We start from the raw sequence: 15097 nt of genomic DNA, 5'->3' as shown, positions 1-15097 counted from the left end.
ATGAAGTTGAAGAAATGTACCGGTTTGGATTAAGAATTGCCATTTAAGGACGGAGAGTACTTAGAAGAGCTTGTAACTTTTTTGAGGGCTTTCACACACGTTATTTCCATTTCATTCTCCTAACATCCGCCTGTTATTCATCAAGGTAGAGAAGACTGCGGGGTAGAGAGAAACTCCAGTAACTCTTGGGTGCATCTCTTTCATCTAATTCCCGAATCCCTTTTGCAGCATCCCGTCAGCCTTTTGGTTTCTCCAGAGATAGAGAGCTGCCTGCGCCCAAAGCAGTCCAGTCTGGCTCCCTGTAACTTCTACCCACTGGTTCAGGTTCTGTCTTGAAGCGCACAGCTATTCCTAGCACTTCTCCAACATGGAGCGCATGTTCTTTTTGGTATACAGACCTCTTGACTTAGTGTTTCCACAAGTTCTCCCGGGAACATGATTTCACCATGGAGTCGCCCTCACTGGTGGGAGATGTTCTTAATCCAGTGCAGGTCATAGCCCATTAACTGATTGTGAAATCTTTCTTAGTGGATTGTAACTGGCATTTTTTTCTAATGAAATAAAAAAAAAAAAGAAATTACCAGAGTGTGTTGTACCTAGTAAGCTTATGTATCACCTTGTAAAACCTTGGTTTCAGTTTGTGTGGTGTGCACTGCTCTTAACTCTAGTTCTGTGCATTATAACTTCTCAAAAGCCATTGTTTTGGGCCCTCTTAGAGGAATTTCAGGTTCCTTCTTTTCTGTTTAGCCGTCGTCTTTGTCCTTTCCATGGTTCACTTGGCTCCAGATCAGCCGGTTAATACAAACGTGTGGTGCTGGAGGTTGGGTCACTATTAATTTGACTTTAAAACTCCTCTGTAAAGAAGGGCGGTGGGCTGTCCAGGGTTAAATAACTGGTACTCCGTGACCAAATCACAGATCCTCACAAGGCCCTGCTTCCAGCTGTTTCCTCACAGGTCTTCAGGGAGAAGAGTCGGTGATTGAGCACCTGCAGAGCTTTGTGTAATCCGGGGGCAGGTCCTGGAAAGCCAGGGTTTCCTCAAGGTGGCAAGAGCCTCCTTTGCTCCTGGTTCTTGGAGGGAGCATGTGTGGACCAGCCTGCACTCACATGGGCTTGTTTGTTCTCTGATACGAGCAGGAGAGGTGTGTCATCGTGTCACATCTTGACCTGAGAAATGTGACAGCAACTAGAACTGAAAGGGGAGAGGCATGGTTTAGTGGAAGGAGCAGAACTGAGACTCCAGCCGAATTTTCAGATCCTGAAGTGTGTGTGTGTGTGCTGGGGGCGTGGGGGGGAGGGGTGTTCCTCGGACAGGCCCCTGCAGCTCTTTGAACAACAGCAGCGCTCAGATGCCAGGTCCTGTGCCAAGTGCTTTGCTTTTGTAACCTCGCGGAATCCTCACACTGTCTTTCTCCCCCTTGTAACACTGGCCTGACAAAACCCCTGCACTGGTTAAATCTGCCCTCACCCACACCCCTGTACCTGCACCTGCGCAGTTGGTGCCACGCTGGCTCTCCTTGCTGTAAGATCTGTGACCTCTGACCACAGGAGGGCCCTGTGCTGCTGGTGGGTACATGGCAGCCCTCTGATGCATTTGTTCTCCCCTCCTGGACAGCTGGGGTAGAGCTTCTCTCTCTTCAGACTTCCAGTATGTCCATCTTCCTGCCTCCTATGCTGATAACCTTCTTTCCACTTCACGGAGACCCGGTGAGAACTTGCACAGACTCCCACTGCCCCCTCGGGCCCCTGTGCAGGGTCAACCCCGATGGGTACTCCGGAACCGGCTCCATCAGTTCCTTTTCCTGCCTTCTCTGGGTCCATTCCCCCCCCCCCCCCGTAGTGCACACATTCTGTAACTGCATCAACAACCAAACAAAACGAAACACATCCTCATACCCTCTTCCAATTCTGACCCTGTTTTGGTAGTACAGTCATGTATGACCTAATAGCATTTCCATCAACAATGGACCACATATGCTTCGGTGGTCCTGTGAGATGATAATGGAGCTGGCAATTTTCTGTTGCCTAGTGATGTTGTCAGGCATTGTAGTGTCGTACAGTGTTCAGTACAGTAACCTGCGTACAGGCTTGTAGCCTAGGAGTGGTAGGCTCGGTCATACAGCCGAGGTGTGTAGTGGGCTGTGCTATCTAGGGGTATGTAAGTGCACCCGGTGATATTTGCACAACGAAATCGCCTAATGACACGTTTCTCAGAACATATTCCCATCATTAACTGACACATAACTAATGACGATGAAGATGAATGAGGATGCTAGCTAATACTTACGTAGTATTTAGTATGTTCCAAGCATTATTCTCATACATGAATTCCTCAGGTTACCGTCCCCCGTTTTTCAGCTGAGAAATCTGAGGCACAGAAAGATTAAGTCACTTGCCTGAGGTCACAGGGCTGATAGATGGCAGAACGGGCATTTCAGCGCAGACGCTCGGCCTCCAAGCCCTGTCTGGAGCGGCGTTGCCTGCCTGTGGCCTCCAGCCTCTCTGCTCCATTCCGCTCTGGGACCTCCTCAGATCTCTGCCCCTCCCCACCTCTCCACCAAAACCCTTCTCTCAAGTCACCGATTACCTAAACGTGACCAAATCAAATGATCAGCGTCTTCTTCCTTAGGGCACTTTCTGCACTTGCCTTCCAAGACACCACACTCCTCCTGCTTGTCTTCCGTTCACACCGTTTGAGTCTCTTTTTCTTGCTGCTCTTTAGCTCCCCGTGACCTAAACATTAGATTGCACGAGGGCTCAGTCCTCAGCCGCCTTCTCTGTGTGCGCTCAGTGACCAGCCGCCAGGCTTTCTGTGCCGACGGCTCCGACCTTCCTATGACTCCAGCCCAGCTCTCGCCCTAAACCAGACTCATGCCTCCAACAGCCTGCTCCCTGCAGGCTGCTCCACTAGGAACCTCTGATGGGATCTCACATTTGACCCGTCCAAACCTCCCCCACCCCCACCCCAGGCCCCCTGTATCTTCCCTGCCTCCCTAAGTGGCACCTCCATGCTTCCAGTTGCTCAGGCCACAGCGCCTGAGTCCATTTCCTTTTTTCACACTGTGGTTCTCATCTGCTGGTAAATCATGTTGACTCTACCTTCTCAGTGCCCTTGGGATCTGACCACTTTTTACCACATTTGGCTCTATCCTGGACCAAGCCGCCATGGCTGCCCTGAATAATTCACTAGCATCTTCAGTGATGGCCTGCCTCAGCCCTCACCCTCTGCAGTCAGTTGTCCCTCAGTACTCATTTTAAATACAAGCAGAGCCCTCACAAAGTGACAACCCTAATAATTAAAAAAAAGTGAATGTATAACTAACTAATACAGGCAGAGCCCTCTGATGGCCACCTTCCAGCCCTCGACCTGCTCCCACTCTGACCTCACCCCTAAGTGCTCCTTTCTGCCCTCTTCGGCCACACTGGCCACTGTGCTGCTTCTCAGACCTGCTGGGAGTGGGGGTGGGGGGCTACCTCAGGGCCTTTGCACATGCCCCGCCCTGCCCAGAAGATCTTCCCAGGAATCTGCATGGGTCACTTCTCACTTCCTTTGAGTCTCTGGTCCAGTGTCACTTTCTCATGAAGCCTTCTGGGATTGGTTACTCTAAATGTACAGCCTCTGTACGCCGCCACCCCCCCCTTTATTTTCTCTACAACACATAGCATGATCTGACACATATTCTGTTCATTTGTTAGCTGTCTCTGCACATTCCCTGTAAATTACATGAAGGTAACATTTTGCCTGTCTTACTGCTGTAACTCCAAAATGTCCCCTGACGTATAGCAGATGCTCAAAAAGTATTTGAAGCACAGGTATTTTCATCCCTGTTTTACAGAGTAATTGAAGGTCTGGGAGGTTAGTTGCTCAGGACCACACACCCTGGAAGTGCCAGGATAGGGATTGAAACCCTGACATGAGCTTAATTGCTCTGTATTCTCCTTTTTCCTGTTGAAGAAGAACAGCAATACACAACATTCAGAGTTATTTTGCAGATCAAGTGAGTGATGCACAGGAAAGTACTCTGTAAACTGCATTGTGCCGAAGGAATGTTCCTGATCTAATTTATCGAGAACGCTAGCTTCTTATGTCAGTATTATTCAGTGACCCACCCAAAGGTTCTTACATGTTCTCAGGGTTTTACTTAGGAATAGCTGATACCGCCGCCACCAAATTACCTATTTTCTTCTTCCTTCTGCCTTTGAGGAGAGAGGTGAGTGCTTATGTGTTTGTGTCTGTCGGCTTGTCTGTCTGTCTGTAGCTCTGATTCCCCCACTGGCCGCCAGGTGGTCACGTGGAGAGCTCCCCCGACCTCTGTGGCTGTTCAGCAGTGGGAGGTGCTGGAGCTGGCATGTGTGTGCGTGTGTGTGGGGAGGACTGTCATTGTTTGTTCACGTCTGTGTTCCTGGGGAAGGCACTCATGTGATCAGCAGGTGCTTAGCGGTGTCAGGAGTCCCATCTTGCACAGTTCTGGCAGCCTGCCCGCCCCCTGCCCCCACTCTGCGACAGACTGGAGTGAAGTGATCACAGGCCCATTATGGCTAAATACCAGGGACATAAAATGAAGCAAGACACTTGCTGAACCTCAGAGCTGCTGCTCTCTCTCAGTTTATGTTTCCGTGAACCCAGGGCAGCTTCCCAGGGTTGTGGCAGAGCGCGTGGAGCCGGTCATCCCTTCTAATGCTCATGGTACGTACGATAAAGACGCAGCTATGAGGAGAGATGGTGGAGATCCCCCCACAGACACCTTTCTTGTGTGTTGTTCATTCATTTGCATTTCTGATTATGAAGTAGGAGAAAAATACAGCCGTTTTCTTAGTGAGCACCATAACTGCTTGTTCTGAAGACTGGAGCGCTGTGGCACTTTAGAAAAGGCGGATGGCATGGAGAGGCAGCTGGGTCTTTGGCCTCCATCCCTGAGTGTGATCTTCCAGGAGGAGCTGCCGCCTGGGCCTGGTGTCTGTGTTCACATTGATTGTGCGGGGAGGTGGGCATGCAGTTGGCACAGTTTGCAGCCACTTAACATTGTCGCCAGGCCAGGCCACGCTGTGCTCAGCCGCCCTGCTCCAACAGCCTGGAACATCCCGGGGCCTTTGGAGCAGCCTGGCCCACCTGTGAATTCAAGCAGGATGTGGGCATCTTTAAACCCAGGATGACTGTCCCGCCTGGGGAGGGCAGGCAGACATAACCTTCCAGGAATCAGGGCAGCCCTGGCTGTAAGGAGCAAGCTTCATGGGCTGCCAAGTGAGAACGGGCGGGCCTGGACTCCCTCTCGCACACGCTTCCTGTGTCCTCAGCCTCCGGAGCTGATCGTCAGGAACCAGGCGTGGACCCTTGATTCTGTGTCCTGTCATCCCATGAGCCTGGCCACCTGGAAGCAGCTGTGTGGGGTGGGAGGGGCAGTTTCTGTGCTAGGTTTGAATCCCAGCTGCACTGCTGACTTGCTCTCTGGGGCCTTCCCTAAGCCTCAGTCCCCTTGTCTGAAAAATGGGATCAAGGCCACCGTCAGGTTTGTGTGTTTGTAGAGGGTTTTTGTGCGGTAGCCTGATAGCCTTCAGGAAGGGATATCTACTGTTCTTAATTGTGGGGTGACCGGGAGGCACTGTGGGGTCACACAGAGAGGACTGCTGGGCTTGGGAATTAGCTCTGAGTTTAAATCCTCACTCAGTTCATTCATTACGTACTTAGTGAGTGCTTGTTACAGCTTTTACACTGGGCTTGAGACTGCACTGGGTTTTTAATAGTCTTTGATCTTGGGCAAGTCACCATACTTTTCTGACTCTCAATTTCTTTTGTAAAATACGGGGGAAAATACCTATCTTGCAAGACTGTGTTGACAGTGAAATTAGCACTGATAAGTGGTAGCTAGCTCATTTATTATTTTCTACTACAACTTTTTCTACTGTAGAATATCTATACTGGAACTATGGTGGGTATGTAAGATGCGTTGCTTGTCTTAAACTCTTCCAGCTTTGATATTCAATCCAGCAGGTATTTGTTGAGCACCTGTTATGTGAGAGGCACCTTGCCTGCTCGGAAGACTGTTATTACTAGCAAGACACATTTGCCATCCCCGAGAAGCACATAATCCAGTGGGGAACATCAGAGACCCAGCTAGCTACGCAGTAGCCACGGGTCAGTGTGGCAGTAAAAGTGTAAACTGAGCGCTGAGACAGCACCTAGGAGGGAGCCATTGCTTCTGCCTGGGGCGGCTGAAGCTGAGGGCCATGCACCGGGGTTGACCAAGGATGAGAGACTCAAACCGGATGATGACGGTGCAAGGGGAGGGGGGCATTTCAGCAGAGGTATGAGCGAGCAGGGTGGGAGCTCAGGTGTGTTGGTAGCTGTGGGTCACGTGGGGTGTGATGAGGCTGGAGAGAGATCTACTCCAGCTGGGTTGTAAAGGCTCGGAAGTCCTGCCGTTGAGAATTGATGCTGTGATGTGTAAAGCTTATAAGAGGGCAGAACGCGTTGCTTCTTCTTGCGTGGGGCAAGCATAGCACTGTCCAGTAAAAGCGTAATGTGAGCTGCTCATGGAATTTAAAATTTTCTAGTAATCACATTAGAAGAGTAAAAAGAGATATCACCACACAACTGTCAGAATGGCTGTCATCAATAAGTCAACAAATAACAAGTGCTGGTGAGGATGTAGAGAAAAGGAACCTTCGTACACTGTTGGTGGGATTGTAAATTAGTGCAGCCACTATGGAAATGCTTCAAAAAGTTAAAAATAGCTTTGCCATACGGTCCAGCGATTCCACTTCTGGGCATTTGAAGAAAACAAAAACACTAATTTGAAAAGATATATGCACTCCTACGTTCATTGCAGCATTACTAGTAATAGCCAAGATATGGTAGCAACCTAGATGTCCATCAATAGATGAATGAATAAAGGAGATGTGATGCATGCATACGAGTACAATGGAATATTATTCAGCAATAAACAAGAATGAAGTCTTGCCATTTGTGGCAGTATAGATAGACCTAGAGGATATTATGCTAAGTGAAATAGGTCAGACAGAGAAAGACAAATACTGTATGATCTCACTTATATGTGGAATCTAAAAAGCAAAATAAATGTATAAAGAAAACAAAACAGTAACAGACCCATAGATACAGAGAGCAAACTGATGGTTGCCGGGGGGAGGAGGTGGGGGGATGGGAATTAAAAAAAAGAATTACCTAGTGATCCAGCAATTTTACTTCTGGTTGAAAGCAGGGCCTCCACAACACATTTATTTACCCATTAAAAAAAGTGAACAGGTTTGGAATGAGATTTTTTTTTTAGATTTTCATCTCAGCTCCATTATTTGCTAGCCTGGTGACTTTGGAAAGTTAGACTTTATTGTTGCTTAGTTTCTCTCTGCACAAAGTGGGGAAAAGTTTAAAAAATAAAACAGTAAAAAGAAAATAGATGAAATTAATTTTGACAATATATTTTATCTAGTACTCGTATATCCAAAATATTCTTATTATTTGAACATGTAATTAGTATAAAAAAAATGAAGGAGGTATTTGACATTCTCTCTTTTGGGAGTAAGTCTTCAAAATCCGTTGTGTATTTTTACCGCCGTACAGCCCGCTGTACAGCTCACTTAGACCGTAGCCACATTTTGCATGCGAGTAGCCCCGTGTGGCTTGTGGCTCATGGCTACGCTATTGGGCAGCACTGGTGTAGCAGGTTTGGGATGTGGGAGATGGGACTGAGCTGTGTAATCCTGAACCTTCTTCCCGCAACAGCTTGAACCAACTTCCTTCTGCCATCAAACCTTTGGACAAACCTGCCCAGCAGCAGATTGGTAACTCTGTAGTTTTTAGCAAGAAAAAGAGAAACACCTGGGAGGATTTCATCAGCTATGGGTTATATTGTGTATCTTCACTGGACAAACCTCCCTGGACAGCAAGTTACTATGTGCTGATTTGTTTGTTTGTTTACTTATTTACTTTTCAATTAGAGTTGGCATACAATATGATACTAGTTTCAGGTGTACAACACAGTGGTTAGACATTTATGTACCTTACGGAGTGATCCCCCGGATAAGTCCAGTCCCCATCCGCTGCCATCTATGTGCCATTTATTGAGCATCTGGTACAGCCTGTTCCACAGATACACTAGGTATTTCAGATCATGCATTTTTTTCCCCTCAAATTTTCAGTAACTCTACAAAGCAGGTTTTCTTATCCCATTTCACAGGGGAGGAAAGTCAGGACATAAGAGATTCAGTGCCTTGCCCAAGGTCGTATAACTAGACCTGGCAGAGCTGATGCTCAAACCTGCATTTAAACCCTTGTACTTAACCTCTGTTCCTGCTGTTCCCCTAATCGGGTCCAACACTGTATGTACATTATGACCTCTAAATTGGAAAACAAAATATACATCAAGAATTTAATGCGTGCACATATATAGAAACACGGGCAAGGTATAATCAGAGAAAACTTGTCAACTTAAAACAATTCTGTCTGAAAGAATGTTCCCCTCTTTCTCTCTGCCTCTGCCCCCTTCCCCCACATGCTGGGGACCAGCTGGATTGTCCAGTGCTGACCAGTTGCCATTAGGGTTGGTGGGGGAGGGGGCAGAGCAGATGGAACTCAAGTGTTTGTGAAGTCTTCTGTTGCCCTGGTTAGGGGAGCTAGAGGCAGCGGGGTGCCCAGGTGGCAGCTGCAGTCGTAGAGCTGGAACTTGGCGAGTGGCTTCTCCATCCTGCCTGGGCCGCCGTGTGAGCTTCATCTTTGAGTTCCTCTCTGCCAGGGCCTCCTGAGCAAAGAGATGCCTCCAAAGTGGGTAAAGGGCCCGGACGACATGTGGGGCAGGCACAGAAGGACGGGACTGTTTAGTCTTTGGGGTTAGGCAGATGTGGGTTTGACCTTTGACTCTGCCACGCCCTAATCGTGTGACAGTGGCAAGGCTTTGGATATCCCCTTTGCAAAACCGGAGTAATCACTTTAACCAGGGCTCTTTTCGATGGAAGATACGGAGACTCACTAGAGCCAGTTCAAGTGAAAAGAGGTGTCTGTCATAAGATACAGAAACACGGCAGCGTAACATAGGAGCCCTGATAGAGCTGGGCCTCGCAAGGGCTACACTAGAAAGACGGGAGCAGAATACCCTCTCTCCGAGTCTCAATGGTCCGTCATCCTCTCTGCTTCCATCTTTTCTCCCCCAGCTGGCTTCCTCTGTTGTCTTCTGCGGATGGCTTCCATGGTGCCTACATCTGTGTGATTGTCCAACTTTAGTGTCCCTTTGTGTTTCTTAGTTTAGATTTCTGAAATAGAGGCTGATTGGCCCAGCTTATCTTTTCAAGGCATAGCACATGTTTTAAAGGTTCTGGCAGTCTGGGTGAGCCAGCCCTGGCCCAGCAGGCCCCCTGGTCCATTGCGCTGAGCCCAGACCATGTGGCAGGTGGTCCTCAGCCCACCCAGGAGGAGGCTGGGCCTGGATGGTAAGCATTTAAGAACCTCAACCATAAGGGCTGGTGTTTCCATGCTAAGCTTGCTTTGCCACCCTCCGAGATGGTTATTTCAGGCCTTCTTTTTTACTCAAGCCTGCTTCCCAACTCCCCAGACTTGGAGCAGAAGCCCTTTCCTGTTTGCTGAGAAAACAGAAACTTCTTAATCCCACCACACAGTCCAGGCAGACCTGCCTCATCCTGTATCCATCTTCCCCACCTTGCTTTCCCTCCCGTTGGATTCAGACTTGAGCCTTTGCTTCTCTGAAAGGTGAAGCTGTCCTTTTGTGCCCTTTACCTTGCTCCTACAGCTGTCCCCTATTTTTTTCAGCATTAGGGTTTTCTCTCATTCTGCTGGATGTTTCACACATCCTCTAGTCTCTCTCTTGGCTCCACGTGCTCTTCCAGGAGAACTTCAGTTGTCTCTCCGAGTGCTAGGCAAAGTGTTGGCGTGTGAACCATTTATCACAAGTTGTCATGAGGCGTTTACTCCAGAATGTGAATCAGCTGTGTACTACGCATAATTTAGTTCAGTTGACATTTTTTATTTTCATGGCAAAACTTTCTCAATGGAGAAAGCAGTGTGTTCATGTACATTCTGGCATGAGCTTCTGTCTCAGACAAGTAACAGTTGTAGTAGCCCTGATCTGAACTCTCACTCCTCTGAAGTTACTTAGGTCACGTCTCCACATTGCCAAAATCCGGTCTATGCTTCTTTATCTTCACTTTGTCTCTCAAGAGCGTGTCGAAGCAGTGCCCTTCTTGACTCTCTCGGTCCCCAGGACTTCGCATTCTCTTCTTCCCTGGCCTCTTCTCCCCAGGCTCCTTTGCTTGCTTTCCTCCACCTGTCCTCTGTCAGGTGCCACAAGGCCCTCTCTGGACCCTTTTCTCCACCTACCTGGCCCTTCGTGAGCTCACCTCATCCAGTAGCTGATGACTTCCAAATATAGATCTTCAGCCCAGACGGAGCTCCTGACTCATTTCTTCATCCGCCTCCTTGATATCTCCATGGTGATGTCTAATAGGCATCCTCACACATGGATAGGTGTGAACAGATTACTGAATGTTCTTTCTCAAATCCACCTCCCCACCCCCCACACCCCCATTCTCCCACATCTCATGAGGCAGAATCACCACCCAGCCAGTTGCTCAAACTGCGAACCTCAGGTCCACCTGTCATTCCGCCCTTCCCTCATGTGCCATGTCTAATCTGTCAGTAGGTCCTGTCAGTTGTACCCCAAATGTAACCCAACTGTATCCTGCTCTCCATCCACACTGACCTTCCCCCTGTGAGCCGCCCCCTCCCTCCTTGGCCGGCTCTAAGAGCCTCCCCTTTCATTCCCTGTGTCCCACTCTCCACGGACTGGACTGCTCTAGCCAGAGGGAGCTTTTTAAAACATTCGCCTCCATGGGTGAAGCCCTTCAGTGCCTCATGATGCTCTTAGAATAAAACCTGACTTTTTAGCATGGTCTGTGAGCCCCTGGATGACCTGACCTCTGCCGTGCTCTCCAGCTTCATGCTGTCACTCTCCTCGTGGTTCCTTCCACTCCCTCTGCCTGCTGTGCTGCCCCACTTTTGTCCCAGCTGGTCCCTTTCCCTCTCCTCCTGAGTTGTCATCTCTGAGAGCTTTCCCTGACTCTTTAGGCCCAGGGAGAGAGCTGGGCTGTGGTGTGAGATCTGCGCTGCAGGTAAGTGAAAGCAGGGAGGCTACCCCTTAGCCTAACAGAGAACCCAGAATTCAGAGCAGTGTGTTTGTCCCTTCAATCCTGACCAAACCTGTACTGCTGCCCGCAACGTGAAGCTTTTTTTCTGAGCCTCCAGGAACTTCTGAATATATCTCACAAATGTCAAGAGCTGGTCCATCACGGAGGCTGGTGCCTCTGAATGTCAACTGCACGTATGTGTGACAAGATGCAGACAGCAGCTAATGGAGCAGGATGAAAGTCAGGGCCTGTGCCGTTAGCCAGAGTGGCTGGGGCCCCTCTTAACCCTGGGGTCCCTGCTGCTTCCTGCCTGTGGCCAGTCCTGTGAGGGGCCACTGCGGGGCCCTCTTTTTTTTCCACAGGTCCGACAGGCCATTTACTCCACGGGAACATGGCTGCAAATTTGAGTGCTGCTAATGGCTTGTCTCTTTTAAAACCGTTTTGTGAGAATGTGTCAGAGAGAAAATGGACCGTGGCTCATAGCTTTGGACGAGAGATGCTGTCTACTGCTCTGTTAGAAGCCACTGAGAGTATTTACAGGCTGGGCGACTGGTGACATTTTCCCTCTTGCTCCTTAGTTTCCTCATCTCTAAAGTAGGGGTAATTAGCCTGCTCCGTCTGACGCACGGGCTGCGGGGGTAAGTTCCAGTAGTGTCAGCTGCCATGAATCGAGTGCCTTCTCTACACCAAGTCCTGTGTTCCCCAGATCCTTGTCTCTCCTCACCAGGGGGGCCGCTGCCATTGTTACCACTTCCCCAGTGGTAGGTGAGGCTTCGAGAAGCTCCCTGAGCTCTTCCCAGGGTCGCAGAGGGGGTGAGTGGTGGGGTGAGAGTAAGTGGGCTCTGTCTGGCTCAGCCAACGTGGACCGCTTCCCTGTGGGCGGGCGGGCGGGCGGGCGGAACGCCCCACACCTGTGCGTGTTCAAATCCTCACGGTCGTCCTTTATGAGAGAAGCTGTGCTCGTTGTTCTGATGATGACGTGGCGACCTAGTGAGGTGCCCCAACCATTCAGCCAGTAAGTGAAAATTTCTTGGATTCGGTTTGAACCCGGGTCTGTCTGAAGCTCTTTGAAAGATTTGAAAAGGGGAACTTGGTAAATCCAGGTGTTCCTGCACCTGTCAGGTCTTAAGAAAGTGACAGTGGGTATTTTTTAAAAGCCAAGTGGACATTTGCCCAAATGGGGTTTCCCTGAATTTTAATAGTTGCTTTTGGCTGGCATTCTGTCATCCCAGTGCGACAATATTAGACATCTTGCCTCAAAAGAAGCTTTGTCTGACGTGGCTAATACAAAAAAAAAGTTCTGGGGGACCCATATGAGATGAAAGGCGTAGAAAGATATGAGGATCTTTCTGCCAACAGGAAGATATCATACAAGACCTTTCCCAGCTCAATTCACATTTCACATTATGCCACTTACCATGGTCACTTAGGTGTAAATGTCGTCTTCCTCATCAGTTGGTGACAAACCACCCACTGCCCTGGGACAAAACTGGAAACACGATATCGTTACAAAAGCCTCTTTGTTAGAGGAATATAGGCGTACACTGCTCCTCTGCCTCCAAGAGCGTCTGGATCCATGCTAGTCTCCCAGGATATTATGATGGACATTATTATTATTATTATTATTATTTAATTTCTCTGCTCCATATCCAACCCTATGTTTAGAAAATACTTCACCTATTATGGGTGTTGGAAGACTGGCCTGTGGGCATACTGGGCCACAGCGTGGCGAGTCAATGCATATGGGGGAGCTGGTGACCCAGAAAAGCCAGGGAGGATGCTGGAGAATTCATCCTGGAGGACGTGACAGCAGCTTTGTCTAATTCCTAGGGGCAGTGGCCTCAGGGTCTCCTGCTCCAGCAGCAATGTCCAGGTGATACAACCTGTGACATCCTCGTGTCCTGTGGTATGAGTTGGGGCTCTGGTGATGGCTACACAGCTCCCCTGTCCTGCGCACTTCCTGAGTCTGGTCCTCTGGCTTTTCTGGGGATCCTGTGAGATGCCAGGGGCTCTTGAGTAAACTCCTTCTCAATTGAAATCAGCCAAAGTCTGTTTCTGTTGCTTGAAGCTAAGAATCAGACGTGTTTGGAGCTGTTGCACTGTAGGTGTCCACAGGTTTGATCCAGCCCCAGGCTCCTGACAGCACTGCTTCACCTCCTGAGCACCCTCCATGGGCCACAGAACTTACCAGACTCCTAGGCTGAGTGGGTGGCAGCACCACAGGCTCAGCCTGTCTCCATTCATTGTCTGACCCAGATTCCACTTTGCCTGCAACCCGTTGTGCCCCTGGGCTTGTGAAGACAGACCCAAGTCTTCCACCTCTTCCTCAGCTCCATGAGTAGAGCCCGGCACACAGTGGGTGCTCAGAAAGGTTGGGATGGATGGGTAAAGAAACCAATGGAAGACGAGAGGAGTTTGTGCCCTCTGGGCTCTCTTCAGTCCCAGTGAGTCCGCCCCCAGGCTCAGGAAGGAGGAGAGCCCCCGCGCCTGGAATCTGCAGGTTGCCTGTAGTTCGGACACTGGAACTTGGCTCGGCAGATTGTGTAATTTGGAACAGCCGAATGAGTAGGTGGAGCCTTGGAAGGGAGAAGTGTGCTCCCCTCTCCTAGTGGAGGCAGTGAAGTGAGCACTTTCCAGTCCTTCGATGTCATGGCGTGCACAGAAGGTGATTATGTTTATATGCAACCCAGGGCCTTGTCCAGCTGCCCGTGTAGCTGAGGTGCTATCTCAGCATGCCGGTGACCCGTTCACAGCACAGCCATGCATGCCGGCTGGGACACACTGGTGGAGGAGGAACCCTGGGGTGTATATCCAGCTCGTCCCCACTGCCCACCACTTAGAGGGGCTGACCTCTGCTGTATGACCTCTGCTGTTCTTAACCCCTTGTCTTATTAGTTGCGGATACTTTTCCTGGTTTAGCATTTGCCTTTAACTTGACGATTGTTTTTTCCTTTCCCTCTGTTGATTCCTGATCATAGTTCTCTCTACAGGAGGTTCTGCACCCCATCCGGTGGAGTGTGACCCTTCCTCCAGAACCCCCTCTGGACACGCCCTCCCAGTCTCCCCGAGGGAAGATGCGGCAGCTCAAAGGGAAGCCCAAGAAGGAGACGTCCCGGGACAAGAAGGAGCGGAAGCAGGCCATGCAGGAAGCCCGGCAGCAGATCACCACGGTGGTGCTGCCCACGCTGGCCGTGGTCGTGCTCCTGATTGTCGTGTTTGTGTATGTGGCCACGCGCCCCACTGTCACTGAATGATCGCCAGGGGACTGGGAAAGCCAAAGAAAAATGGCTTTCCTACTCAGAGATTTCCCCGAAGCTGAGCTCTGAGCAGGAGCGCCCTGTCTTCTCTGGTCTTTGACTTGATTAAAGTTTTTCCACTTTTCTTGGGCGGGAATAGGGAGCATTTTATCAGTGAACGTGCCATATACCTTATGGTCCACTTCATGTGCCTTTCAGACTTCCAAGCCGTGTGTCTGTGTTTCTTTTTCTCTCCTAAAATCTGTATGTAACGCCACCTGGTGAGAGGAAGAACCTCTGGATCATGACTCAGTTGGAATCCGCACTCATCCCATCCCCACTGATTCGAACATGACTTTTCCTACATGTGTTCACAATTTCCAAAGGGACTGTATTTCTTCTCGTTGCTTAATGTGATTTGAAATATGTCGACTCAAAAGTGAAATATTTATTTTTTGAATAAAGGAGATAATAGCCTTAAACTGGGTGTTTATCTTGTTTTTGCCAGGAGGCGGCTTTGGTCTTTGTAAAGTGCAGGGATGCCCCGGCTGTCTCTGGGGCTTCCTCTCAGGACTCTGGCCTCTTTCCCTCCACTCCCTCCTTCCTGAGGCTTTCTCCACCGCACCCCTCCCCACCCCCGTCACTGCCTGCTGTGACTCACTTCCAGGAAAAGGGTGCTTTTTGACTGGATCATTTTAAGATTGAGAAAATCT

General features: G+C 49.5%; 1 protein-coding gene across 7 annotated transcripts in view; it reads left to right on the top strand.

Annotated features, from left to right (window-relative positions):
* SMCO4 (single-pass membrane protein with coiled-coil domains 4) overlaps nt 1-14855 on the top strand; it is a 64341-nt gene extending 49486 nt beyond the window's left edge. For 4 of the 7 annotated variants that reach the window (XM_033119064.1, XM_033119059.1, XM_033119062.1 and 1 more), the window contains one exon: nt 14139-14855. In XM_033119064.1, coding sequence (XP_032974955.1) covers nt 14223-14402 — 180 coding nt within the window. In that variant the 5' untranslated portion in view covers nt 14139-14222 and the 3' untranslated portion in view covers nt 14403-14855. Of the gene's footprint in view, nt 1-14126 lie in introns of all 7 variants that reach the window. The other 3 variants (XM_033119063.1, XM_033119058.1, XM_033119061.1) reach the window with 1 other exon arrangement.
* The last annotated feature ends 242 nt before the right edge of the window (nt 14856-15097 follow it).

This window comes from Rhinolophus ferrumequinum, chromosome 11 (assembly GCF_004115265.2).
Source record: "Rhinolophus ferrumequinum isolate MPI-CBG mRhiFer1 chromosome 11, mRhiFer1_v1.p, whole genome shotgun sequence".
Lineage (NCBI taxonomy): Eukaryota > Metazoa > Chordata > Mammalia > Chiroptera > Rhinolophidae > Rhinolophus > Rhinolophus ferrumequinum.
Note: the sequence above shows the minus strand (reverse complement) of the source record. Positions and strands in the feature narration are given on the sequence as shown.